The sequence below is a fragment of the Electrophorus electricus genome, chromosome 11 (assembly GCF_041902795.1).
Source record: "Electrophorus electricus isolate QZ-2024a chromosome 11, ASM4190279v1, whole genome shotgun sequence".
In the NCBI taxonomy this organism is placed as follows: domain Eukaryota; kingdom Metazoa; phylum Chordata; class Actinopteri; order Gymnotiformes; family Gymnotidae; genus Electrophorus; species Electrophorus electricus.
Window position 1 is genome coordinate 4,873,895 of NC_137507.1, and position 27,874 is coordinate 4,901,768.

Below are 27,874 nucleotides of genomic sequence, written 5' to 3' on the forward strand. Positions count from 1 at the left end.
AAAATTGATTTCAGTATATTCTGACAGTAAAGCATACTCATAAGCTGTGCATAATTTTTTATTACAATATGGTAGTAATGACAGGTAAGTAATAATGATAATTACAGGTCAGGATGAAAGTAAGTTTTTCATCTAAATAAAAAACAGAACATATCACAAAAGAAGATAAAACCACAAAAAAAAATTACAACCATACCAATTTGGCAGGGAGGGGGCCTAAAAATATGTTCAAAGGTGCTGATGATATCCAGGGATCAGCCAGTGTCTATACAGCAAAGTGTCGGTCACAATAACAAACTGTAACAGAGACTACAAGGGTTTTTTACCTTGGCTGTCACAGGTCAAAGAGATAAAGATTTTTAAAAAAAAATCCCAATCATTATTCTGCAGAAATTCGCAAGGGCCAAAGGAGTGCAATAAATGACATTTAAACCAGTTAAAATTACTGAGGTCTACTATAATACTCCATCTCAAACCCTGTTGGAGACAGAGACAGAGTGAGAGAAAGTTGTTGACTTGAGCCATCTCCTTCTGAGCCACAATTCAGTCTCATTCTGTAATCACTTAAAGTCTGAATTTCCTGGAAATCACAATACTTCTAATGGTTTTGTGATATGAAGTGAATACTCGTCCTGGCAGCTGATTGGCCTAGCCTCTCCTGGCCAGTACTGCTTTTGTTGTTCCACCCTGTTTGGCCTTCTATCCACTGTGTGTGGAGTCCAGAGGTGCACAGTTTATACCAGGAGAGCATGTATAACTGCTACTAGAATGGTGGCTAGACTGAAATCAGTCCATGTGACAGTGTGTGGGCGTCCTGTATCCTGAATCCTGCACTGGAGCACAGTGGAGGGAAATCCTGCCGTCCTGTCCCATGCTCAAACTCTGAGCTTCTTTCACAGTCTGACTGCCAACTGAAACTCAGTGTTAAAATGCATATTACATATGCATTTTATGTGTCCTCAGATTTAAGGAACTCAAAAGTTGAGGATGAAAACGGTAAGCATTCACAATTTAACTGATTGTCATGATTGTTGTTGAACGCTGTTCAAAAAATTATCCATTTCAAATCCCATCAGTTATGGGTGTTATTTGGTCAGCTACACTGGTTTTACACAAATAAAAAAAAAAACCCCACACACACACACACACACACACACACACACCCACCCACACCAACACCCGCACAGTTTCACTGTTAATAATAGCTGGGTTACCCACGTTGCTAGTTATGTTTATGTATGCATGTGAATATATACAAGTGTTTGTTCTCAGTTCAAGACTGGGAAGAAAACAAATGTGTGTAAGGTATTTGTATGGTGTTGAGCTGGAAGATTATACCACCCCCTGCTGGTTTAAAAGGACTATGGTTACTGAGCTGCTAGGAAACAGAGTCTGATCCAGGTTGCTGCTCATTTGCGGGTGACGGGGACACACCATCTTCTTGGGCAGTTTCTCCTCTCAGGATGCTGAGCTCCATGTCAGGGAGATCCTCTTCTACTGGAGCACAGGCATCATTCTCACAGTACAAACACTCCTGCACACATACACAGTTAAGTGTATTTAATATGTCTGTGGTACTTAAATATTATGGCAAATCACCTCTCACACACATGCACCTTGATGTTGAGGGCTTTGGGGAGACCTCCCCTCCTCATCCAGGGGTGCTGCTCGACAAGCTCCCGCCGCTGGTCTGACGTGAAGCGTGGCTGACTCTTCTGCATGCGCCGCAAACGCTCCCGATCATCCCGCAACACCTTGTCCACATTGCTGCGGAAACCCAACACACCTCATCACACACCTCCATCTCTTCTGCTTAGGTATCTTTTCACTTGGGCTGGCACTGGCTACTGTCATTGCGGTTTCATTTAACTTACTGCAGTAGTAGTGTAAAATTATTTTTGCATGTAACTTTACAATATATGTTAAACACGAATTATTTTGAAATCAGCCAATACATTTATTTTGTTGTTGTTTAATATGCTCGTACATTTCTGTGTCACTTACAGTATATACACACACCTTTGATTGATCAGGTATTGGCTGAGAGGGGTGTCACTTACCGTGATGGCACTTGATAGGTCATCATGACTTTGTCATCAGTATTGGCCATTAGCAACCAGAGAGGCTCCTGAACGGCATACTTTAGGTTTTGTCCATCTTCTCTCCTTTTCTCTTTGTGGTTGTTCTCAGAAGAGTCCACGCTCCCAAAGTACTTGCTGGTGTTGCTGCTTCCTGTAGGTCAAATAAATGAAATGTAGAGTAAATATATAAGCTGGTGTTTGTTGATGCCTAGAATAGAATATTTGATGAGCGGTCAAGTTTGCACACACCTGTGCCACTGTTGGAGGTGTTGCAGCCGTTGGAGGCAGAAGTAGCGGAACCCGTTCCTGAGTGAGAGTCTTCCTGCACGAGAAGATCCATCAGGTCACTGGACGAGGAGTGCCCGTCACTGGGATCTTGGTCTGCCAGGCAATATGACTGAAACAACACAACATACAGATATAATGCACACAATAATTCTTCCTCACACCCACCCCATACTCTTCTTCATACTTCATACACAATTCCATATGAGCAAGTATGATTCTCTCACCTGCTGTACATCCCCCACTGCAATAGTGCTGCTGTTGCTGACTGCGGTGCTTTTTTCCTGTGCTGAGCTGCAGTTCCCCTGAGACCCTGAAGGGGGTGCTGTGCTGTGCGAGTCCGGTTTGTCCTCGAGCTGCAGCAGATCGAGTTGCAGAGGGGAGCTGCAGTGAGATCCGAACAAGGGTGGAGAAAGGGCTGGCGATGGGGAAGGCACCTCGTTGGGTTCAGAAATGACATATTTAGAGTCAGAGGTCATCCTGTATGGGAAAGGCATCTGAGAAGTGAACTGGGCCTGCATTTGAAACGCTTGGGGTTGGGTGAAGGGAGTTTGGGCCTGAAAGGATTGCTGGTTAGAGAAGCGTTCCTGGGGTTCATATGACTGCTGAGCAGTGTAGGCCTGTTGGGGTTGAAATGCTGTTTGGGAACTGTATGCTGATTGAGGCTGAAAGGGTTGTTGGACAGTGTAGGCTTGCTGCTGCTGCTGAAAGGGCTGTTGGATATTGAAGGTCTGTTTGGACTGAAAGAGTTGCTGGGTAGCGTAAGCTTGCTGTGTTTGAAAGGGTGGCTGGGTACTGTAGTTTTGTTGTGGTTGGGGGGGTTGCTGGGTGTTGACAGTTTGCTGATGTTGAAAAGGCTGCGAGGTACTGTAAACTTGTTGAGGCTCTGTATAACAAGGTGGCCGGGGAGGAGTGCTGAGCTGAGGAAACATATAATTGGGAAGAACAAACGCGACTACTGGTGTGACCAATGGGGTGGAGTATGGAGGAGCAGTGGGTGTGGCCTGAGCACTCGGCGTCTCTTCAAAACGGCTTGATGTGTTGTTGCGATCACCACCAGGGGGCAGTGTGCTAGCAGGGGGAGGAGCAGTGGTATAAAGGGGATATCCTGGAACCATGGTGGGATATGGCAGAGAAAACGCTGACTGGGAGGCCTCTGATGGTGACCAGGATGTCTGGTTTAGTCCCTGTAGGGGTGGGCGGAATCTGCGCTGAGAGACAGCACTGTCCGACGAATCAGGCTTCTTCATACGGAGTTTCTTTGACTTTCTGGTACGCCCACTTCTTTTACTGGCTGCCTGTGCTGCAGGTGTGCCTGGTTTGGTAGCATGAGCTTCTGGAGTGGGAAAGAGGGACAGAGAATGAAAGAAGACCAGTGAAAAAGAGGTTGAAAAGGAGTCAAGACTCAATATCTTGACATAGGCCTTTTTATCATCATCATCATCATCATCACATAAAAGGCTGTCCTGGTTAATGCTAAGCATATGATTTTGGGAAACCAGTGAATAACACGAGTCTGTGTGTGTTTGCCTCCCCACCATCAGTAGATTGTCTGCGGTTTCTGGCTGTGCTGGCCGAGTGGTGGGCTGCCTTCAGCAGTAAGCGGCTAAGACACAGCTCTCTGCAGCGGGTCAGAAATGCTTGCTCCTCCTTCTGAGTGTGCGCCGCCAACACCTGTTTGGTCAATCCCAGTTTCCGATAGGCTCCCTGCTCCAACGTGGGTGGGGACATTATGCTGACTGTTGCAAGAGGGGCGGGGCTCTCGGCTACATCCTCAATGATTTCTGTAACCAATGACATTAAAAGAAAAAAAAAATCCCTTAGTGTTGTCTCTTCTCTTATCCCTGATGTGTTATGCACTCAAAGTAATACTTATTTTATTAGAAATTATTAATAAATTAATGATCTTGTAAACTATGTATTGTGTGAATACGTTGCATGACCTTTTAGTAAATCATCATGACACCTTCGACGTATTTAACAATTTAATGTCATTTAAAACTTGTCTTTTTTTCTGTATTATACAGTAGCTTAATGTAGCCTGTACCTTTCACTCTCGTCAAGAAATCAAATTTAGAAATGCTCCAACCCTCCACACACCCAGCAGACAAGCAACATCACAGCCCCTAGCATAACTGAGTCTCAACTACAGTGTCCCAATCACAGCTCTGTCAGGAGAGAAAATGCAGTCAGAAACGTGGTCAGAATACTCATCAACCTACATCTTCTAGGCAGGAAATAAGAAAGCAAGACAGCATTGGTCAGCTAGCTATATCACTACTACAGCATTAAATATGCTACAAAATATTACAGTCCAGTGTGGGACCACCCATGACCAGCATATCTTGCGGATTCACAATCATATCTTTTCAGAACTTCTGAATCTGTTATTTGGCAACATCATCTTTAATTTAGCTATGCATGGCCTTCATGCAAATTGTAGATAATGTAGCTTCTACACTGCCATGTAGTATTTATGGCTTCCAACAACTCCATCGTTTGTCAATTTCTCACAAGACCAATGTTGGCTGGATGTTTTTGGGTGCTGGATCTCCCTCAACCCAGCAGTGGGTCACCAAGGGGCCCGGCACACTTGTACCACCACAACAGCCACTGGCGTGCCGATGCCATGTCAGGGTCAGCTGAGTGGAGAATGGTCTATCATTCAAATCAAGTCAGGTCAGCAGGGGTGAGAAACTGGCCAGGGCATGGCTGATTGTGCGAGCCAACCAATGAGTTGCAAGCTGCAACTGCACCTATAAAACCAGGGCACCTTAAAAAGGTGGCAGTGAACGTAGCTACAGGCTAGGTGTTTGTAATAAAATGAATGATGCATGTATAAGTAAGTTTTACCAATCCATCTGGCCGGATACAGGTCTTCCGTATGTTTCTAGAGCACCGACAAAGCATGCACACGTGTGTGTGTGTGTGTGTGTGTGTGTGTGTGTGTGTATACCTGATTCTGGCTGTGGTTTCTTATCTCCCACGTGTACTATGGTGCTGCTGTAGGAACACTGGGATGTGATGGACACCACACTCTCTGCCTTAGTGGGCAGGGCCAAAGGCGCCAAGGCCCCGCCCACCACCGCTGCAGACTGAGGCTTCTTACTGGACTTCATAGACAAAGGATCTGCAAAGAATGAGTAACAAAAGTAAAGATTTATAGAAATGAAAATCATTAATACTTGAATGTCACAATACCAACAGAAGAATATATAAAATATATGCATGTCAGAAATAAGGTATATGGTATAAAAAGAGGTGGGATGAGATTCTAGTGTATTTAAAATCACAGAAACAGTGCTGTCGTGGGGGGTCGGTCACCTTGGGTGGGCTGCACTCCATCACATCCCTTCTTCTCCTCGTCTGAGTTTGAGGAGGTTGTGTTAGAGGAGAACTGGTACTTCCTCTTAACTGTGATGGGGATATTACAGCTCTCCAAATACCTGACAAACACACGTGTGCATGCACACACACACACACACACACACACACACACACACACACACACACACACACACACACACACACACACACACACACACACACACAGGTTTAGTACTGTTTGGAGTATGATGACAATAAACCAGGTATGGGGTAGTGCTAATTTTAGTACACTTGACTGAGGTCATCATTTGTGGCTACACACCTGATCACACTGTCCATGCAGTTAATCTGCTGGTAGGAGTACATGGTTTGGTTCCTCAGCTCCTCCGATGCTGCTGGACCATCTCTGACCACCAGGGCAGCATCCTTCTGCCTTCCCCCTGGTGACTTTAACCCTGCTAGAGACATATGATTATCTCAAACACACAGAAAGAAATATGTGCATAACATGAGATCTTGCATTCATGATACTGTAACAAAATACTGCTAACCCTAAAATTATGTGAAAAATAAATGTTTGTGATCTTTTAGTATTTCTTTCTTATAAACACACAAAGTTCTGAGTACCAGAAGAAAGGACCCTACATATGATCTTAATTGTGCATGCACATGCACACGCACATACTTTCTGTGCTCCTCTTCTGATCCGGTTTAGGAGTGCAGCAGCTCTGCTGCTCCTGGGTCTTCAGCATCTGAACTCCTTTGCAGATCTCCTGAAATGACCTCTGAAACACAAACAAACCAAGAAAGGTTCAAAACACAGCACAACTGAACAGCTTGGCATAACGGCGCTCTTCCCCCCCCCTTGCAATACAAGTGAAAAATCGACATACTTTTCCCAACAGCTCCCCCTGGTGTCACTTTAAACCAAGTACATTTATTCTAGGGGTTTGTGCAACATCACAATGCGTAGTCTAAAACATTTTGAGGATTACACTATAGTGATACCTTAGAAACTACACTAGAAAACAGTCCTTAGGCAAAGGTGAACTCACGCTGTGGTTAAACAGCAGCTAATCAGATTCTCTGGTTAAATTAAACTAATTCATATGGATAGCACAGTTCATACTGTATGGTGTGCATTTTGTACAAATTGGTCACTTTTAATTTATCCAGAGAATTAACTTAGCAACTGTTTGATCATGGCGTGGATTACGTAGGATTCCTCCATTGACTGAGGACCCTAAATCCATACATGTCTGAACAAAGGCAGTGGTGCCCAAGAGTTAACTGGATCAGGTGGATTATAACAGGGTTGGAACTACACTCTTCAGGGAGGTAGATCACCAGGACCACACCCCTGATCTAAAGGATAACATCGCTAGCATAGGATGGAGTAATGTGACGCACACCATTTCTCTATCTGCCAATCTGATGGACAGGCCTGGAGAACATTATCTGCCTGACTGCACTGTACTAACTAACATTTGGTGGAGGAGGGATAATGCCATGGGGTTGTTTTTCAGGGGTTGGCCTAAGCCCCTTAGTTCCAGTGAGGGGAAATCTGTTTGCTTCTAACTTTGTGGGAACAGTCTGGGGAAGGCCCTTTTCTGTTCCAGTATAACTGTGCCACAGTACACAAAGTAAGGGCCATACAGGCATGGTTGGGCGAGTTGGGTGGTGTGCACAGAGCGCTGGCCCCAATGCCATCGAACAATTTTGAGATGAACTAGAACGGAGATTGTGAGCCAGGCCCTCTTGTCCAACAGCAATGTCTGACCTCACAAATGCTCTTCTGGATGAATGATCAAAAATTCCCATAGACACACTGCAAAATCTTGCAGAAAGTTCTCATAGAAGAGTAGAATTCCTTATAGCTGCAAAGTGGGACCAACCCCATATGAATGCCTATGGATTTAGAATGGGATCGACTTTGTTGAGGTACTGTTTCTTCTCTTCCAAAGTTTCACATCTGTTTATATTTGTGCTACAATATGAAGCCAGACATTTGTTCCCCAAAATGGTGGCCACAGCAACAGAAACAAAAAAAATGTCACGTTACTGAAACCCAAGAATATACTAAGAGTGTACTGTGACAGAAACAAGGTGCAAGGTTCACCGGTTTGGCCTTGGTTCCTTCTTGCGGGCCGTTGTCATTGCCTATGACGATGTTGCCATTGCTGTTGCTATCGCTGGATGAGGTCATACTGAGCAGGTGGTCATGTGAACCATTGCTGCCATGGCTACCATAACCACTGGAGCCCATACTGTGTACTGGCTATGGAACAGAGGATGACATTATGAGCTGGAAAACATGTTCAAGAGCAGTTTACTTATTGCAGCAGCTAGTATGAGTATGTGCAGGTGTGTGAGTATGTGTGCTGCACACGTGTGCCCATTCCTGCACCTGCAGCAGAAGTTTGTGTATCTGCTCTGTGATTTCCTGTATATCTGAGTCCATGATCTTCCCCTCAGTGAAAGCAGGAGCTGAAAATACATCCTCATTCACAGGCCCCCTGGAGAACACACACACGTGCACAAACACAGACACCGAAAATGATTAGAACACAATCTACATGTGTATTGGGAGGAATACATATAGAAGGATGTGTACCTATTGTGTGTGTGTGTGTGTGTGCGCGCGCGCGCGCATGCATGTATGCAGACTCACATGCGGACTTTGTGTCGTCCGATGACAAAAGACACCTTGCGGCTCCATGGATTAACAAAGCTGGACCAGCTGGTATCTATGGTAACATACTCGCCATTGCGGGTACAGAATCGGATGGAGGAATGATCAAATGGCTGCCCCATGTACTGTAGGACTGCACAAACACACCACACAGCACGAGTGAGAGTGTGTGTACACATGTGTATGTTCAAGTAAGTGTGTGATGAGGAGGGTTTTTTGTTTCATGCTTAAGTCTTTGTGGGTTGTACAGATGTTTGATTTTGTGACAGAGATAGTGTGTGTGAGAGTGGTGTTCTTACTCTTGCGGTGGACTGCCAACATCAGGGGTCTGTCACTGGGGTGTAGATGAAGAAGAACAGGAGTTCCAATCAGGTCTTGTGGCAGATACCCCAACAGAGGCACTGCCCTGCAACACAGAGTACAGTGTTATATATTACCTACACACACACACGCACACACCACAAGCACACACAGACACACACACACCTTTCATCAACATCCTGGAACACACAGTTAGGTGTATGTGTTGTGGTAAAGATCCTCTTGTCTGGCGGTATCCGAGGTGCTGCAGACACACATACACAAACTATCAACCAATTTATCATACATGTTTGTTTTAATGAGAGCGTATACACACACACACACACACACACACACACACATATGTATATATATGTGTGTGTGTGTAATATAATATAAAATAACATTTGATGTAGTTAATATATTACCCTCGTATCCTGAGTGCACTCTCTCGGCTAGTATCAGACAGCAGAAATGTTCCTCTGAGAGCGCCGAATCCTGCACCTTCATTAGGTAGGGCGTCATCCTGAATGGATAGTACTGCAGCTCTCCTTCCTTCTCCTTCCCTCCACTACACATTGCACACAGAGACATACACACAGTTAAGGTAAAGGCACTTTCAATTCCCTTTTGGTCTCCCTGTCTCCCCACAAGGAGGTTACAGACGAGAGGAATTCAGCTGGAAAAGCTCTCACCTGATTCGGCAGAAGAAGGATTTCTCCTGCATGAACTCTGTAGCCGATGACTCTGGATGAAAAACAGAATGAGAAGAATGGGCTCAACTGTGCTGTTTATGAGAGGCATTAGAGTGAGGTGTGCAGGAAGGAGAGAAAGAGAATGTGAATATGATAATTACATCATAGATGGCACATTAAGTCAGTCCATCTGTGCCTGGCTGTATATGCCTGTATGTATGAACTGGTTTGCAGATGCATATGTATGTGTGTTTGTGCGCGTGCGCCTGTGCCTAACCTGCCCCAGTACACATGCTCCAGGCAGGCAGTCTGTATGGCGTAGTGAAGCTGTAGAACACACTGACGTCCTGTGGGGTCAGAAACTCTACAAACTTCCTGTCCTTGAACTCATCCTTCCTGCAGTGGAGAATACCTGAAGCCTGTTCTGATATGTACACGATCTTCCCTGTAATGAGTGACACTGCTACTGCAAAAATATCCTACACACACACACACACACACACACACACACACACACACACACACACACACACACACACACCGTGAGCAAAACGGATAGACACACAATCATTACTATCACATCTAATCAGTTTGTGTTCATGTTTGCTGTTGTGCAAGATTAAAATGGGTGAACTGTTTTCTCCTGTGTTCTGTGTTCACTTCTGACCCACCTATAATGCCAGTGCGTAGGCAAGATCTTTTAGCAAGTGTAGCAATGGGTGAGTGTGTGCAAATGTGAGTGACTCACAGCATTTTTGAGGGTATATTCGGAGGTGATACTGTTGATCTCCTTGATGGTGTAGGAGGACATGTCGAGACCAGGAGGCTGGCTGTCATTTATCATCAACATCTGATAGTATTCCTCATTAGCTGGAGAGACCAACAACACATTAGACCATACACACTAGCAAACCTGTCAGTACACAAAAAGTAAAACACAAACAAAAAACACACAAACACACATGAGCAGTACTGCAAGCACAATTGTAGCCTTCACCTTTGACCTGTTTGACACAGCGCAGGGCATATCTGAGCGTGTGCAGCGTACTGGCCCGCCCCCCTCGGCGCTTCTCTGCTGGGAGGCGGAGCTTCAGCTCCTTTAGCGTCTTGAAGAGCTCTTTCTGCGTCTTCGCTTTTGCCGACAGTTCACTGCTGCCGAGGAAAAACACATATGTGCGCATGCATAGGTCGGCACTGTCCATACTGACGATTCTTCTTATGTGCATGCACTGATTTATCGGTGTCACAGCTGCTACTTGGAGGCTTTTCCAAAGGTGACTGACTGTATTATGACTGTTCAGCAATTGAACAGCAGCTGCGTGGAGTTTGGGTGAAGGTTGATACCTGCAGCCGCTGGTGGAGGGGTGATCCTGTTCCGAGCTCACCAAGCTGAAGGCGTTGGAGCTGCTGGGGGGGGAGAGGCTTTGGGAGTTGTGGCTGCCAAGGACAGAGCAAGCAGGGAAAACAGAAAAGAAGCACAACATTTAGCATATGGGTTAAAGTCTTCCTACTTCAGGTTGATGGTAAAGTGAGCTGTCAGGTGGTTTTTTTTGTGTGCGTTTGTATGTGCGCGCGCGCGCGAGAGAGAGAAAGAAATTTCACTATTTTCATACACCCCCACATAGCCAACAGTTCTATTAAACAAATACACACTTAGCAGCCAATTAGAGCTACTCTTCCTGGCCTACACATCCAAAACCAGGCTGTATATTTCTATCCACAGCACCAATCACCCCATCACACACACAGCAGAGCTTCAGCAATCATGAAGGCTCTCTATACCTGTGTCTCGCTCCACCCTTCCTCTCTCCATTACATCACCCCCCAGCCCTCTTAAAAATTGTTTTCAGGCAGTGTGCGTGTGTGTGTGTGTGTGTGTGTGTGCGCGCGCGCACTATGTTCCTGATGCTTCATCAAAATCTGTACCTAGTACAATTCTTGATGGACTGTCATCATCACCATCTATCACCTCCTCTATTTTTTTTCCATTCACCCACAAAGCACTTAAAACTACTGTATTCTGACATAACCCAAACATAAAAATATGTAAAGAGCACAAATAAGCAATGAAAGTCTATTCTGGGTTTTTACAAGTCCTAGTCTGGGTTTGATGAGTGCAGGTGTATATGAAACCCATCTGAGGTAGAGGGGCAATGGGCCACATACATCAATGAGACGTTAATGCAATTCATAAAAAAAAACAAAAAACAAAAAAAAAAAAAACACACACAACACTCTAGGGAGAACTCACCTTTTGTTGCTACCTGACGACTCCAAAAGAGCCGAATCCTTTCCATTGCCATTGGAACTGCCCACTGACTCGTTGCCGTGGGATTCATTTCCATGTGACTCATTGCCATGGGATTCTGTGCCACTCCCACTGGAGCCATTCCCACCCATCTCCATGTCCTCATGAAGGGGGGGCTGGGAGCCTGGAAAAGGGGGTGGGTCATGACTGCTGTCACTCCCATCAGAAGCCCTGCCCATATGGTGCAGGTGAGACACGGAGCCACAGTGCAATTCGGTGTCGTCTTCCTCAGACCCTCCCCTATATGGGTAGGACTGTGGCTCAGATTCGCCCGACATGGATAATGCCAGGGGTCACAGCTCAGGTAACATGCCACCTGACACAAAGCATCACTTTGGAAAGACAGTTCGTAGGATGTAGGGCAAAGAATCTGAGAGAGAGAGAGAGAGAGAGAGAGAGAGAGGGGGAAAAAGTGAGTGAGTGAGCGAGCGAGCGAGCGAGCATCAGAGAGAGAGAGAGAGATACAGAGACAGAGACAGACCTCCTCACTCACAGGACACCACAAGTCCTGCTTTTCACTTGGACATCCTTATTTTTTTGATTGTCTGCCCTGGAATGTGAACTGCACTTTCCAGGATACAAAATGTCCTGGTTTTGATTAGATCTGTTTTTTTAAATATCTTATTTCTAGTGCAGTTTTTTTGTCCATTAACAGGAAATATGAACTGTTATTTCACGGTGGGCCATGTGACTGGACCCTGGTTTTCTCTTGGGCTTGTTGGACTAAGCTAATGTTAGGCACAGCATTTCTTCAATGAAATTGGTCAGTGATGTATTTACTTTGCACAGTTTTTATGGGCTGGTTGGACAGAGTCTATTGATTTTTGGGCAACATAGCCCATTTTATTTATTTGATTTTGAATCACCTGGTTTTCAGATTCTATGTATTTCCAAGGTGACAACCCTAACAAATCGATAGACGGAGACAAAACACACCACATAGACAAAATACAGTTATCATTTTACATACACAAAATGTAAGTGTATAATTAGTTCTGCAACATAATCATACACTTTCACAAAACAGTGACCAAGATGCAGATTTAAAAAAAATCTCCAGAAGTAACAGAATCACTTAATTCATCCAAAAAGAGAAAGCAGGTCATATTCAGCAAAAAGCTTTGTGCGTCTAGAACCGGTTGGAACGTGTTAGCTCATGCAACATCGCTCGTCATCCAATGTTGAAGTTTGTCAGGTAACCTGTTTTGGAAGACTCATCATCTGCAGTAGAAGTTGAGCAGGCGTGGAAAGGAAGACACATGACCTACAGCTTGGCGGCGTGGGTTTGTTGATGTAGTGACAGAATGCGGCCAACTCAAAATGTGACGCGAACACTTGCACACATCTCACATGCCGGAAAACGTGACCACAAGTGAAGCGAACTTTTAAAAAATTAAGACAAACAGACAGAAACACACTGCTGCTGCATTCATCCGCTGGCTAGAGGCTATCAGGTCACTGTCCACTCAGCTGGTACACATGCAAACACCTGACTGCCACTAAAGTGGCTGACGAGTGTAATAAGGAGGCTATGATATCTAGTGTCTTCTCAACCAAACACACTACTTCTCATGGTGTCGTACATTTCAAACAGCTATGGTATGTGAAATGCTAACAGAAATGGAGAAGTAAAAGTAGCAACAGTGCCATTTTCAGTAAAGTGGAGCTCAAGATGTTTGTCTGCAATGGGAAATGGCAAAGCCACAATAATGTTTTTCCACTGTAAAGACAACATATTGTTCATTGACTGTTCATCAGTGATGAGTTATCAACCTTGCAACACATTAAAAAACAATGGTGATGGTGCTGTGGAGATTTGAGTTTTATGAGAGTTATACCTCCCTGCTTCTGCCTTCCTTCTAAGTTAAGATGCACTATACCCAACCTACCAATTAATTACATTGTGGAGCATATATATCTCAAAGGATTTCTGTCATTTTAACTATGATTAAATTAAGATGCAGCTGGCTAGGTTATAAAAACACAGGGAATTATATTAAGAAGCACAGAAATGCATAAACTGTGCAATACACACTCTGTAAAAGACTAAATTAGTTCAGCTACCAATTTGCTTGCTCCACACTTACCTGCATGAATCAACTGACCAATACACTTGCTAAAACCAACCTGGACTTTATTGTGGTAGTCGGATAACAAACCTCTCTCAATTTGGAAATGCTCAGCCGATTTGGCAAACTGGCTCACTGCCAATAATTAAATAAATAAAATTTCAAACTACTACACTGGCTCACCTTTCTGTTTGAAACATGACTGCTATATAATAATTAATCCAGCCTGGTGCATGCAGAACAGAATGCGATCCGGAGTCCAGAACGGTCAGGGACATGTATACTTCAGACCCTTTTTTGGCATGCTCTGTAAATATGAGCAAGATTATGAGATTTGAGCTCTAAAAACTAAAGTAGTTGCAAACTCAGATTCTATGCTTTATAAACATTAGACTAATGCAGGGGTCTCCAGAAGACAAACATTATTCCCATGCACACACTCCCTTAATTAGAATCTATGGCTATGTTCACATTACCAGACACATTATTCAATTCTGTTGTTTTGCTCAGATCAGATTTGTCCATCTTGATGGTTCACATTTATAACCGCAAGCGACCTTTTTCTTTCTGGAACGTGAATGCATACGTCCTCTGAAATGGCACACATGCACATAAATGACATTTATAAATATGGAACATGCTGTCATTCTCTCTCTCTGTCTCAAAGGAAAACATTATTTAGAAGAAATCATATTCTGATTATACTTTTTGTAGTAACAAATTATGTAATCTGGATGTCATATGATTACAGAAATGTCACTGTAATCAGTAAAAGAATGTCAGTTATTTTACCATGCATTACAATTTTGATTAGCCAACGTCAAACAATATCTCTCAATTCTTAATTCACTGAGAGTTCAAAACTGTATGAAATATGTCTTACTTTGATAGTTATATATGATTTAGAGAGAAAAATGATGTAGGGATACTTAGGACTATTGTGTTCAAATAATTAAGACATGAAGAAACCAAATAAGTTAGATAAGTAGATGGGTCAGAAATCATCCAAAAGTAATCAGACTACTCTTTATTATACTGATTACATTCTAGCACTGCTCATAGTAAAAATAATAATAATAAAAAAAAATTAAATTTAAAAACCTGGCTATTTAGTTTTTCCTTAAATACTCCATTTCAGAAAATGCCCTTAAAAAGATGACAGGGTGAACAGAGTGGGTGTTTTTAAGAACTTGGTTGGCCATTTCTCTTCCAGCTGGAAGAAAAAGACTGCATTGACAGCAGCTCAGAAAGGCTTCAATTTTCCTTAAAATTCACTTATTACAGATAGTTACACAAGATGCGGAACCAAAGAGAAGCTGATCGAATGGGTTCTGGAGCAACGCAAGGCCCTGACTCATGTGCTGTCTGCTGATCAGAAAACACGCCACCTAGTTCTCACCAGGCAAGACAGAGGTTCTAGGGTTAATTCATAAGGCACTACAATAATTTACTGATGCTCTTTCAGAAGAATATGTCAGCATTTCATATCTGAAACGTGTTCCACCTTTTAATGGCAAAAACACTTGCAGAGGATCCCAAGAACACATACCTCACAAAGTCTGCCAAGTCCAGAGTCACTGCTTACCTCCAAGAAAAATAGAGATTCTGCCTCCCAGAACTGCTTGACATTGAATCACAGACCTCTGATTCAAGACTAACTATATCAGCCAAGAGAATATCCTTGATATTAAAGCAAGAATGATAACAGAGATGAAGCAAGGAAGGAAAATGGATGCTTAGGATTTGTATAACTTTGCAGGAGGTAATACATTCTACATGAATAACATTACCAGTTGCAATTAATGATCATAAAATATGCTTTTTCTTCAAATTAAATTTGAAAAATTGACTCCGATTTACTGAATGTTACAGGAGAAGAGATCACGCGTCACAGAACCAGAAGTTCTCTCCTGAAAAGCCAAAAAGGTCACTTGGCCACCATTTCAAGAGTACTTCCATATCTGCAAACTTGTCTGTTCCACTTGATGATGCCTTGAAAACAGAGATTCTCCATGGATGGAGAAGAAGATCCCCTGGTTGAGTGGTAACCTCACCAAACTAACTTTCCTACATTGAGCTGGCAGGCCCACAGATATGTGTATAGCAGTCACAGGTTCAACTTCAGAAAGGCTCTTTAGTACAGGAGGAAACATTGTAAATGGTCAGCATACATGCCTTAAGCCACAAACTATATATGCTTGTTTTTTTGGCAAGAAACCTGTTAATACCATATTCTGAAAAGCCATAGATGTAAAAAAAATATCATCCTGTGATGTGTTTTAGCATTTTAATTGTTTACTATTGAATAATTTTGCAAGATAAAACTCAAAAAACGGTTTTGCTAATTTCATCTTATTTTAGTGATCTATGACTGACTAGTAGTAAACAGTCAAACATGCAGGAAATGTGATGTTTGACTGTTAAACAGTGATTGTTTATTGTGCACTGTATGTATAACAAAACTTGAGGTTACTATTAAGTACTATTAAAAATAAAACTGACAACTGCATTTTTTCTCAGAACTCAGGATCTTTTCATGTAGGAACAATTTTATGATTATATTTGATAGATATGTAAACCACTAATACAGGCTTGGAATTCAAGTTATTTAATTTTAAAAAATCGTAATTTAAGTTGAAATATTGCACAGAAAAATCACAATTACATAATTTTCCCAAATCGTTCAATCCTAGTCAGCTATACATGATCAGGTAGAAAGGTGAAAAAAAAGTTAGATGGCCAACATTTGCTGGTAATGTGAATGTAACCTATAGAAACCATTTATACCTGGTCATTTCATGCATCTTACATATTCTAGATTATATCTGGATAGGGATTATCCACAAAGAGTACAGGTGTAAATGCACCCAAGATCCATATAAAACAGGTTCACCCAAACCACTTGAGGAAGTTCATATGTTTTAGCGAGATGCTGTTGTAGTGTAATGCATCCATCTCTACAAACCACATTCAACAACCCCTCCAATACTGTGCATCACAATGCATGTGATCCATGGCTGCAGGGGTACAAATCATGGAGGATGCAGATGGTTTGTTCCCGGACGAAAATAAATACTTATTAACCATTTGGACTGACACTGCTGTGTAGATAACACTACAAAACATCCTACAGAAACAGACTGATATTCAAATAAATATCAAAACTGCTGATCTGTCACATAGAATGTTGTATATCAAAGTGACTAACTGGAGACACTGGATACAAGCACATGTAAATGCATGTGGTTAAAATTTTAGCAAGAAGCAGTCTACATACTAAACTCAAAACGACAAGTTGTAAAATAGCTCAAAAATAGCTCAAATGGTCTGTAGCCTCAATATCCTGAAAGACGCATGAAGAATCTTTCCACAACTCCCTCTCATTTTGCCCTTACCCAATCACTAATACCTAATAATTTAATACAACATAATCTGCTCCAAAATGCAAGTTTTCATCAGACCTGATCTCATAAGCATTGTGGCAACCAATGGCTTAATTATGAGAATTCTAACTCCTAAATAAAGGCCAGCAATTGTAGAATGGGATTAAGGGTGGTCAATTGAGAAGCATTTTAAATTAAAGGGGCCCAACACTCAGGATAAACACCCAAGTAAGGAGTTAGAGAGGACTAAGAGACACTTGGGCCACAAAGCAGGAAAGCACACAAAATGGACTTGCCATCATATAATGCCCTACTGTGAGACACTCTTGAAGCACTTTGTTTTTAAATGAACTCTTTCAAATGTAGCAGATATTGGCTTAATATTTATTACAATTTTATGCAATTTCAGATTCTGCGAAATAGGTTTCATCAAATACAACCAAAACAAAGGCAGACTTGTGCAACACTGTTTACAGAAACTTTCACTAGAAAGTGACTAGATGCAAGATACTAGATTAATCAGACAACTCAAGACTATAGTCAGTGGCTTGGCACAACCATTATACAAAGTCACATGGGAAGTTCAGCACAGAGCAGCTCATCATGCATCATATTTCACAACACCTCAGACATTGACCTGGTAATACATGTTCCCTGATTTGCTTTAGGGAGCTTAGATAACACTTTAAAGTGGGCAATGCAACAGCAGATTTAAGGTAAATAATAAATTAAGCATGTTAAGAACCAAAACACAGTAAAACTCATATTCTGCTTGTGAGAGGAAGCAGTGTCTCATGAGATTAACATGTAAATTTAGAATATCAGGTGAAGACATGGCTTGTATCTTATAATTAAATACATGTAAACTAAGTGTGCAAACATGTATTTAATTATATTTCCCCACTCTCAGAAGATACATACTGATACACATATCAATACACCTATTAGATAAAAGTTCACATCACCCTTATAGGTCTCAAGACAATGAAAAAGTTATTTAAATTCATTTAGACCTGTAGAAGAAGTTAGTTTAGTTTTCTTAAGGTATAGTCTTAGAGTTCCATGGAGTCACCAAACCACTCCACCATAATACTACTACTTAAGGTGAGATGAATGAGGTGTTATAGCAGGGAAACCTCACGCTGCGCAGGGGTAGAACCCTCTACTCCCTGCTCCCATATTCCCTTGCCCATCAATTGTATCATTCATATTATGTGAATATTACAGAAACCGCAAAAGTTAAATAGGTAAATGAACAAATAAATAAAATCTCGAAGCAAAATGTGACTAAAATTACATTTCTGTCAACACTTTAGTCTACAGTAAGTAATAAGGCAACCATGCCAACTTAAACGAACAAACCCCACCCGTATGATCCCACCGTCTTGAAACTCACACGTTGACCTGCAATGCACTGCACGGTACACTGACACAGTTATGTAAAAAACGTGCTACATCGAAAAACTCACTGACAACACGCATGTTAGCTCACATATTTGAATCAGTAACAGCAAGCATATGTAACAAAACACATATGTAGTGTGAAACAGGTCATGAAGGCAACATATGTGTGTGTTATACTCTGCGTTTCTTTATTTTGTAACGATCGGAAATCTTTGAGCATGCGCAATACACGTCATGTTATGCAACAATTTCCAGGCGTTTAACAAAGCTAAAAAGTAATTTACAAACCTGCACTGGCGTTGTTAATCCAACAATTTTGTCCCAATTATTTTCCTTAGAGTCGCTAGAGAATTACAAGAGGAAACAAAACCCAGCGAGATCTGTAGAGACGGTTAACAGTGAGCCAACCGGCTACGTTCAGCGCTGCCTTACTGACAAACACAACGACGCACGCACCGACCTCAATTTCTGTTCCTCCTCGAGCTTCCATTCATTGGTTAAAACACGGGGGTTTCCATGGTGAACACTACGGATGACGTAGATCGCCTCTCATTGGTCCGAGGCGCCGCCAGTCTCTTTATATAAATCGTCAAAACCGCCGCACGTGGAAGTCCATGTTGTTGCCGCGAAGAACAGGCCTGGTGAGTAAAGTGAGCAGCATGGCAACAGTCCAAAACAGGCTGTTACGCAAACGAAAAAAAAAACCAAACATAACTTTTTAAATTGTGAAGTATTTTTAACAGGAATAAAAAATATGCGCGACACGATTTGTTTGAAGTTATCGAAGTGCTCCAGTCAAAGCGGATTCGTTCCTGGCTCGAATAATAAGTCTGTTTACATAATAAGGTCAATAAGGTTTGTCTAACACGGCACCGCCGACCTCAGTGGGGCCGACACAGATTCAACAGCGTGATCGCTTATATTCAGTTATTTATGCTGCGTACGTCCACAATAACATAATCGTCAAGGTTGTAAAGGTTTTATGGTTATAATTACAATAGCTGACTCTAGCTTGAGCAGTTTTAGGTAACGATCAAATTTTTATTCGGCAAATGGTGCATTTATTTATTTTTTTGGGAAGAAATTGCGGCGTCACGGAATGATTCACTCACTGGGTTGTATAACAGCCAAGCGCATCAGCGATGGGCGCGCGCTCTCGCTGATTCACGTTTATCTCAGTTTTAACTAATGGTGGCTGTTATAAAACGCGTATCACATTGAATTTTATTATGTAATTTACAAAATGATGCTTACCCGACGGAAGTCATTAAGAAACCCCCAATGTATGCAGTGATGGAAAACGTAATGTAATAACGTGCGCACATACCGAGCAGTTACAGCATCTCTTTTCTGTAGGGTTAATGTAGTCTAGTACAAAATAACTAACGAGTACAGTATCGTGCGTTGTTGTAAAATAATGTATCTTCTTGCAGCAACATGTTGAGTATTTTACAAAGATTAGTTAACTAGCTTCAGGTTAAAGACCAGACTGTCAATTAGAAGAGATACAAATGAACAGTCCTGAGTTTTGGTTTATGTTACACAAAGCAGGATTTATCACCTTGATATCAACCTTCTGAGTTGAAGACAGTACAAAGGGGATTATTATAATGGTAACCCTTTATTATCAGTTAAGGGGTTCTGCAACATATGATGACAAAGAAATAGTCTCAGAACATTCTTCATTCAAGTTATTTCCACAGAGACCATAAAGTGCAGTAATAATGCCAATTAAATTCATTTGATGGCAGTTGGGCCAAAAGTCTAATCCAAATCCCATGATGATAAATTCAGATGACCATATTTTACCACCAGAAGTGACCTTGGTAAAACATACAAAATTGTATAATTTCTCTTAACTCAATTAATCCTGCAGCACTGGTACAAAGAACATACATCTCCAAAAACCCAATTATTTGGTGTTTCTACAAGAGCAGTTGTTTATCATCACTCCAAACATTAAGACTGAGGCCCACGTCACACGGTTCAATCGTGACACTTTTTCCCCTCAAGCAAATTGCTGCTCTTCACTACACTTCCCATGTGACTTTGCATAATGCTTTCATGCCAAGCCACTGACTATAGTCTTGTGTTGTCTGATTTTATGTAGTATTTTACAGCAGAGAGAGAAAATTTTCACCAGAATTGTCCAACATGACTAAAGCCAGGGCCACGGTCAGGTGAGGTCAATGTGGATCTCTGTGGAAACAAACTGGTCACAAAGTTTAGAGAGTAGATGGGAAACAAACAAACAAAAAGGGTTGCTAGCATAGATGGCAGACAGACATATAGTTATGTGCAAAATAATAGCAGTGTGTTTAAAACAACTGAGAAAAATCTCAATCCTCATAATAGCATTTATTTCCATATACACAAAGTCACTGGGAGCACTGCACATTCAATTCCAAATGAAAGCATAAACGAAATATACATTTTTAAACTGAAAATGAAGAAAAAAGAATAACGGGCTGTTCAAAAAATAGCAGCGTCTTCATTTTCATTTACAAACTCGATTATTTACAGTATAAACTGAAAGTTGTTTACAGATTTAGCTTTTCTGTTGATCACTGAACTAATATTTAGTTGTTTAACCTTTATTTCTGATAACTGCTTTACATCTGTGTGACATTGAGTCAACTAACATCTGACACCTGTGAACAGATATTCCAGCCCAAGCTGACTACATTCAGCTGTGGACTACATTCCACAGTACTTCTGTATTCTTGGGTTTTGCATCAAAAACAACATTTTTGATGTCATTCCACAAATTCTCAATCGGATTGAGGTCTGGGGATTGGGCTGGCCACTTCATAACATCAATCTTGGTCTGGAACCAGGATGTTGCCCACTTGCTGGTGTGTTTGGGGTCGTTGTCCTGCTGAAACACCCATTTTAAGGGCATTTCTTCTTCAGCATAAGGCAACATGACCTCTTCTAGTATTTTGATATATTCAAACTGGTCCATTAGGCGATAAATGGGTCCGACTCCAAAGTATGAGAAACATCCCCAAACCATTATGCTTGCACCTCCATGTTTTACAGTCTTCACACTGTACTGTGGCTTGAATTCAGTGTTTATGGGTTGTCTTACAAACTGTCTGTGGCCTTTAGACTCAATAACAATCTTGCTCTCATGTGTCCATAGAATGTTGCGACACTTCTCTTTAGGCCAGTCAGTGTGTTCTTTGGCAAACTGTAACCTTTTCAACACATCTTTTTTTCAGCAGTGGTACTTTACGAGAGTTTCTTGCAAATAGTTTGGCTTCACGTAGGTTTCTTCTGATTGTTGCAGTGCTTCTTTGCTATTCTTGTTATTCGATGATCTATGCGGATGGTAATATTTCTTTTCCTACCACGTGTTTTGTGTTTTGTTTGCCATTTTAAAGCATTTGAAATCATTTTAGCTGAGCAGCCAATTATCTCCCATCAACTTCTTGATCAAAGTTCTTTCTTCTTCAGTACAATGTCTGGAACGCCACATTTTACTGAGCAAGTGGCTAAAACCAGCAGGTACAACATTTGCTGACCTCCTCCTTTAAATAAGGGCCATAATTGACACCTGTTTCTTCGTAGAATGAATGACCTCACTAGTTGAACTCCATACTGCTATTAATTTGAACAAGCCCCTTTCATTAAATAAGTCAATTAGCATCGTGCATGTCATGACTGTTGATTCTTTTGGTTGCCCATTACTTGGTTACACCTCGTCATGAAGTTTTTCCCATGTTATCTTTTCTGCCAAAATCAGTAATTAAATACATTAGTGATGTTAGACTGCTATTATTTTGCACATAACTGTATTTGATGCTCAGTACAGTTTATGGAATTAGCATGTTTGTTAAACAATGAATGCCTGGAGACAGGAGTCAATTAGAATTAATAAAGAAATTGTCACCTGCGTGAGCCATATGTTTGGCAAGTACTCCTTTTAAAACTGATCTTAATACTCCAGCATTACAGCATTAACACACATCCCTACACACACGTGATATTTAACAGGTTAACAATTCACAGTTTACAATTCATATATGCATGTGGAAAGAAAAACAGATAAAAATAAAATAAATAATCCAATAAATAAACATGTGACACAAATGCATTCCAAAAGCACTGGCCATTCACACTTAAAGATATTGTTTGTCACAAATAAAGCAAATACATCAACCTTTAAATGACATCGGCATCACAAGCTATTTTGATTGCACATGAAATGATCTACACATCTTCATGAAATTGTCAATATCGTGTACATTTTAAAGGAGATATATACACATCATCTCTGGGACTAGATAACATCAAACCCCTTCTTGAAATAGAGTTTTCTAAAACAAAGACAATATTAGCATAACAGCCAAGGTAAAGGTTACTGGGTGTTCCAGGGAATATTCCATCCTCAGTGAAGGAGAGAGAATGTGGATCATTAGAAGGAACTGTGTCTGACTTCGTTGGTTTTACATTTTGGATGATGAAATGTGGTCTCAATACAGGAAATGCATTCCTACTGGGGGGGTTGAGAGAGACAGAGAGAACATTAATTACATGTTTAACCCTATTGTTCCTTTTAGAGCATTGCTTTGGCTTTTCATTTTGTGCAGTGCAGTTTTAAAGTAACATCACACACTGCTGTCAGTATTTCAGCTAACACTCTTACAAAACAGTAATTGCAGCTTTGTTGCTAATGTCAGTCAGGGTGAGCCTACCTTATTCCCAGTAATAACGCAGGTACCAGATGGTCTCATTCTTCAGCTGTGGTCCAAACAGAGGATTTGCCTGGGCCAATATTGCTATTAACCAGCTGCCCAAAACACAGGAATACACTATGTAACAAATGAATTACTTCATTTTGCTTAATTTTCCTAACCTCATATTTTCATCACAGTCTTGGATTACTTAACTACAGCAGGCAAAGTGCATTCCAAGGTTTGCTTGCACAGGACTTAATAGACCATTCTATTCATTTTTGTTTCAGCACATGCTTAGTGCATGACATTGCCGTCAGCCAGCAATGCTTTACTACTGAACACAGGCCAAATTCAGCTTAAACAACAAAAGGGATAAACAAAGTGGCATATATTAACCAAACACTTTATTAGAAACTGCTACCCGGTATCTACACTCACTGGCCACTGTATTAGGTATGCTACACTTATATGATAGATGTGTTTTTTAGAAGAGTATAATTATAGGATGTACACAGCTACCCTCTAATGTACCCCTAATGTAAATAAGGTTTATCATTTACATTTCCAGTATTTATCTAGACACACTTGACTATTTTACAGTATTTGTGCTCACTGGGAATCACCCATGATATTGGTGTTACTAGTGCCTTGTTCTACCTGCTCTACCCAAGCACCTGCTCTTTACCCAGGATTAACAATCACATAGTAATGGCATGGTTGTCGGCACTGATATGAACATTTAGTGCAGACATTAAAGTGAAGTAGCTATAGTTGTGGAAGTAGTTCAGTTGAATTGTGTGCCATTTTTTCATGTACTTACAATAAATAGCAACAGACCGCTGTCAACACCAGACTGGTAATGATGACACTGAAAATACAATAAATAAATCAGTTTATCTATCAAATCATTCCAGTACAGTGCAACGCAATGCAATAACGTAATCATTTTATTAAGAATGTCAACCTCGAATCACATCTGTTCCCCTAATTCCTATGACTCGTAATAATTGACACATGGATGCACCAGTGCACCCAGGAAGCGGCCTTCATTCATTGAAATAAAATGATAAATTTAAGATAAATTACGTATCAAAAATACAAATTACACATCTGGATTGTAAGATATTTAAGAGATAATAAGCAAAGACATTTCTCGGAAAATATCATTTTGAGCTATTCGCTTAATATTATACCGTCTACCATGGCCTGATCTGAATACACCTACCCCCTGTTCGGTCCTTTCGGTACAAAAAATGGAGCCACGACCCCTACCAGTCCCCACAGAATCGTGAAGCAGATCATCGGTAACGCGAGCGAGTGCGACACCATTGTAGCTATATATTTTTAGCGGCACCTGTAGAGATAAGCAAAAATATATATTTAGATAACTAAGATGAAGAACGTTGGCAATTTACAAATGCTTCGCAAACCGGCAAGGATTTACAGCCTATAACCGCAGAATGAGCCCCACTGACTCTCTAGGATTGGACAGAATCAATGTACGTGATTGGTTAGAAAATCCGCCAATCTCGGCACTAGTGGTACATTCAAGAGGCCCGACAGTTCTATTGTATACGAATAAGCAGAGACCGTTCAGCGGAGACTCTGAATTCACCGTTTGGAAACTCAAAAATATTATCTAAACGACACCCAATATTCGGCTCTCATTCTATGTACTATAAACTAGGATTCACAATACGCGATTTTCAACAATTATGTATTATATGATTTCCTTTACAATATTTAACCTTTTTACGTTATCACATTTTAAAATGCATAAAGAGGCCAAACTAGACTATTTCTGATCATATTATTTTTTATTGCGTAAAACACCTGATGTGAACTTAATTACGTGATTGCACAGCACATATAGTCAAGGCAACTGTCGGATATACTATAAAACGAAGATGCTCGTCATAAGTTGTTTCAAAAAAATAAATAATAATAAATAAAATAATGCTGAAAATGCATAAATGGTAAACGAGTGCGTCTGTTTGACACAAAGTAATCAATCCCAGTGTTCCTACTGTTAGTATTGGACAGTTTACCTGCATCACATAGTTTAGTCTACACGTTTTATTCTACACATCATCTAATCAATAAGCCCTCGTGAGTCAGGTGTGTGAAAGCAGGAGAAATAGCCAATATCCACAGTGCGCTCCAGAAGCAGAACTATAAAATACTGCACAAACACGTTTCAGTTAAAATATGAATGCTTTGATGGGTTCAGATAGGTGAGGTACAGCGATAAAATGTAAAGAGTGCAATTCAGTAGCTACCCAGAACTGGGATTCGATACCAGGTGGTATAGATTTAGGCCAATATAAAGCAAGTGCAGGGGAAGTTCAGAGGTTTATGTGGCGAAATTCGTATTAAATAGATGGCAGTATACAGCGTTATTTGTTTAGTGAATTTGCAATCAAGGAAGCGCTTGTAAGTATACTTCTTTAATCGTTTGACACTTATTGACCAGTAGATGTCAGCAATGTTTTACTTCACAAGTTCGCTACCTTCACACGACTTTTGGACTGGACTGGTCTGGTCTAGAAGCAAGTTATTAAGGTAATTGTTTAATATGATACCCCACTGCTTAACATAAAAATAAAATCGGGGAAAACAATGCTGGTTTGGCACAATCATAACATGGATCCCGGTAGGATAGATTTATACCTCCAAGGGTTTTTCGGAGCATTTTTTAAAAAATTGATCAACGGGAAAAAATATAGATTTTTGCTTAATATAACTAACTGTAAGTCTATTTAGATTACATACATCATAACCGAGGGGTCAATGGGGGGGGGGGGTCGTATATTTCAAGTAACACTCACAAAAACTCGCTTTAATGAGCTACGGCTGTACAGTCATGCGATTTTTTCATGGTAGATATTTAAGGCTGCGCGACACGTGCAGCAGGTTGTTGCTTAAGGGAACGTCGCCTCTCCTCCAGCGGCGCGTACGTCTGCCCACATCGCGATCACGGAGGTGCCTGTCATTAGCTCTAATTAAATCATCTCCAGTCCTCAACGATAGCGTTCCTCCGACGCAACTCTGCTTCCAAAATAGCCGTTCACTTCACAAAAATTGCGCGTTTCTGTCGTTGTCTTGACACGCTGCGGTAACGTCCTAATAGCTTGCGTTGGATGTGGCGGGCGGCGGACATGATGGTTTCGGACGTTGGCCTTTAGCCGATTCCACACCCACCTCCTCTTTACCAGCTGTCGGCATGTTCCCGAGCAGCGTGCCTTTGCACGTGTCACCACACAGGGAGTGAGAATGGCATCCCGGGATTTGCGGAGACGTGCGGAGTAATGGGAAGCTCAGTGCACGCGTAAGAAACGAAACACGACACACAAGTCCATCGCGATGCAGTTTTTACAACGTATCAGTCCGATCAGTCAAGACATTCCATGCATCACTCGAGCGACACGGATTTAAGATGCCATCTTTCATGATGTAATTACCAGATGATAAAGTTATATGCACAAAATTAAAGGAGAAAAAATTCAAACACGTAAGGGTCACAGAAATGTGTCAACACCTATACATGTTACATAGAATATGCAAGATATAGCGGAGCCTGGGTATTTTACATGTAGTACGTACATGTGTATTGCTAACCAGTATGCATAATCATCCTTGTGTTTTAGTATGATCAAGGTTATTAAGAATTAGACATGCAAACTCGCACCTAACAGAAGCAGGCACTCAACATCAAAAGTAAGACATGGATAGGGGTTGGGGATCAGTTCATCCCCCACAGAGGCTGTTGTCATCACCTTTTAAACAACTGGTGACACTTTTAGCGTTTTACTTGCTTTGCTGCACCTACAAATCAAAATGGATGACAGTTACACCCTAAGTGTCCTGCCCTGCACAGCTCTAAAACAGTTGTAAATCATGAGACAGTCAGGGGGGATGCAAACATAAATGAAAGAAAAAATAAACATAGCATTTATTGTTTCCGAAGCAGGGTACCTCATGGGTGTAGTTCTTATATTCTTTAGAATGGCGCGATACAGTTGCGCTGATGAGTGTCTGTGTGCTTGGTGTTCAGCGCACTGGAGGAACCCCAGCCACCCATGCAAACTCAGCACACCAGGTTGACTTTCCTTTTCACAGCAAAACCAGAGAGCGAGTCTTTTGGCACATTCCATAGTCTTCATTGTCTTATTGTCTTTGGCATTCTTTCTATCAAACAAAAAATAATCAACAATCCATCTAGGCTATACTATCAAATATTAGCTGTAAAATATAAATAATTCTAAATTTAGAACACAATTTTCCACTTCTGAGAGCAACTGGGGCCCCCTGTCTTTTCCTGTGGTGCATTAAGCTCAGCTGTCAAACTGTGGTCTGGTTGTTGATAACAGTGGCTGAGGCTGTGGGGATCAGCAAGAGCATCTGGAGTCATGCAGTTAGTGCGCTGCAGCAGGTCCTCTCTCTGTGCCTCACTGATTGAACAACACCCCTTATAAGAGCTCCTCATAGAATAGTAGGTAGGCCTGGGAGTTCAGCACTCTGGATTCGGGTACGGTTTGGACGCTGGTGTCGCTGACATAAACCCACTGGCCTGGAGGGGCTGAAATGGCCTCCCTTGAGCCTGCGCGCACACACACACACACACACACACACACACACAAAATCATCT

General features: G+C 41.4%; 3 protein-coding genes across 13 annotated transcripts in view; all 3 read right to left on the bottom strand.

Moving 5' to 3' along the window:
- Positions 1–42: 42 nt before the first annotated feature.
- LOC113578961 (period circadian protein homolog 2-like) lies at positions 43–18,991 on the bottom strand. 3 transcript variants are annotated; one of them, XM_035528140.2, is made up of 23 exons: positions 18,833–18,991; positions 11,632–12,058; positions 10,725–10,817; positions 10,378–10,529; positions 10,129–10,250; positions 9,658–9,859; positions 9,381–9,432; positions 9,114–9,256; positions 8,872–8,950; positions 8,685–8,791; positions 8,365–8,518; positions 8,101–8,209; positions 7,813–7,971; positions 6,379–6,478; positions 6,016–6,151; positions 5,691–5,812; positions 5,323–5,496; positions 3,905–4,150; positions 2,594–3,702; positions 2,331–2,478; positions 2,061–2,232; positions 1,617–1,767; positions 43–1,534 (listed from the first exon to the last, which is right to left on the bottom strand). In XM_035528140.2, the coding sequence occupies exons 2-23, from the start codon at positions 11,964–11,966 to the stop codon at positions 1,379–1,381; spliced, it is 4,221 nt and encodes a 1,406-aa protein (XP_035384033.1). In that variant the 5' UTR covers positions 11,967–12,058; positions 18,833–18,991; the 3' UTR covers positions 43–1,378. The 3 variants fall into 3 exon arrangements, with proteins under 3 accessions (XP_035384033.1, XP_035384032.1, XP_035384030.1); XM_035528139.2 differs by having other exon boundaries at positions 6,016–6,148; positions 10,378–10,532; XM_035528137.2 differs by having other exon boundaries at positions 10,378–10,532.
- Positions 18,992–20,146: 1,155 nt separating this feature from the next.
- atpv0e2 (ATPase H+ transporting V0 subunit e2) lies at positions 20,147–24,664 on the bottom strand. Of its 2 annotated transcripts, none has more exons than XM_027012545.3 (4): positions 24,452–24,664; positions 24,047–24,094; positions 23,245–23,339; positions 20,147–23,045 (listed from the first exon to the last, which is right to left on the bottom strand). In XM_027012545.3, the coding sequence occupies exons 1-3, from the start codon at positions 24,553–24,555 to the stop codon at positions 23,246–23,248; spliced, it is 246 nt and encodes an 81-aa protein (XP_026868346.1). In that variant the 5' UTR covers positions 24,556–24,664; the 3' UTR covers positions 20,147–23,045; position 23,245. The 2 variants fall into 2 exon arrangements, with proteins under 2 accessions (XP_026868346.1, XP_026868347.1); XM_027012546.3 differs by having other exon boundaries at positions 20,147–23,042; positions 24,452–24,580.
- A 1,116-nt stretch (positions 24,665–25,780) lies between these two features.
- Positions 25,781–27,874, bottom strand: part of usp45 (ubiquitin specific peptidase 45) — a 35,728-nt gene continuing 33,634 nt past the window's right edge. For 5 of the 8 annotated variants that reach the window (XM_081722453.1, XM_081722456.1, XM_081722454.1 and 2 more), the window contains one exon: positions 25,781–27,826. In XM_081722453.1, coding sequence (XP_081578579.1) covers positions 27,696–27,826 — 131 coding nt within the window. In that variant the 3' untranslated portion in view covers positions 25,781–27,695. The remainder of the gene's footprint in view (positions 27,827–27,874) is intronic. The other 3 variants (XR_014125751.1, XR_014125750.1, XR_014125752.1) reach the window with 3 other exon arrangements.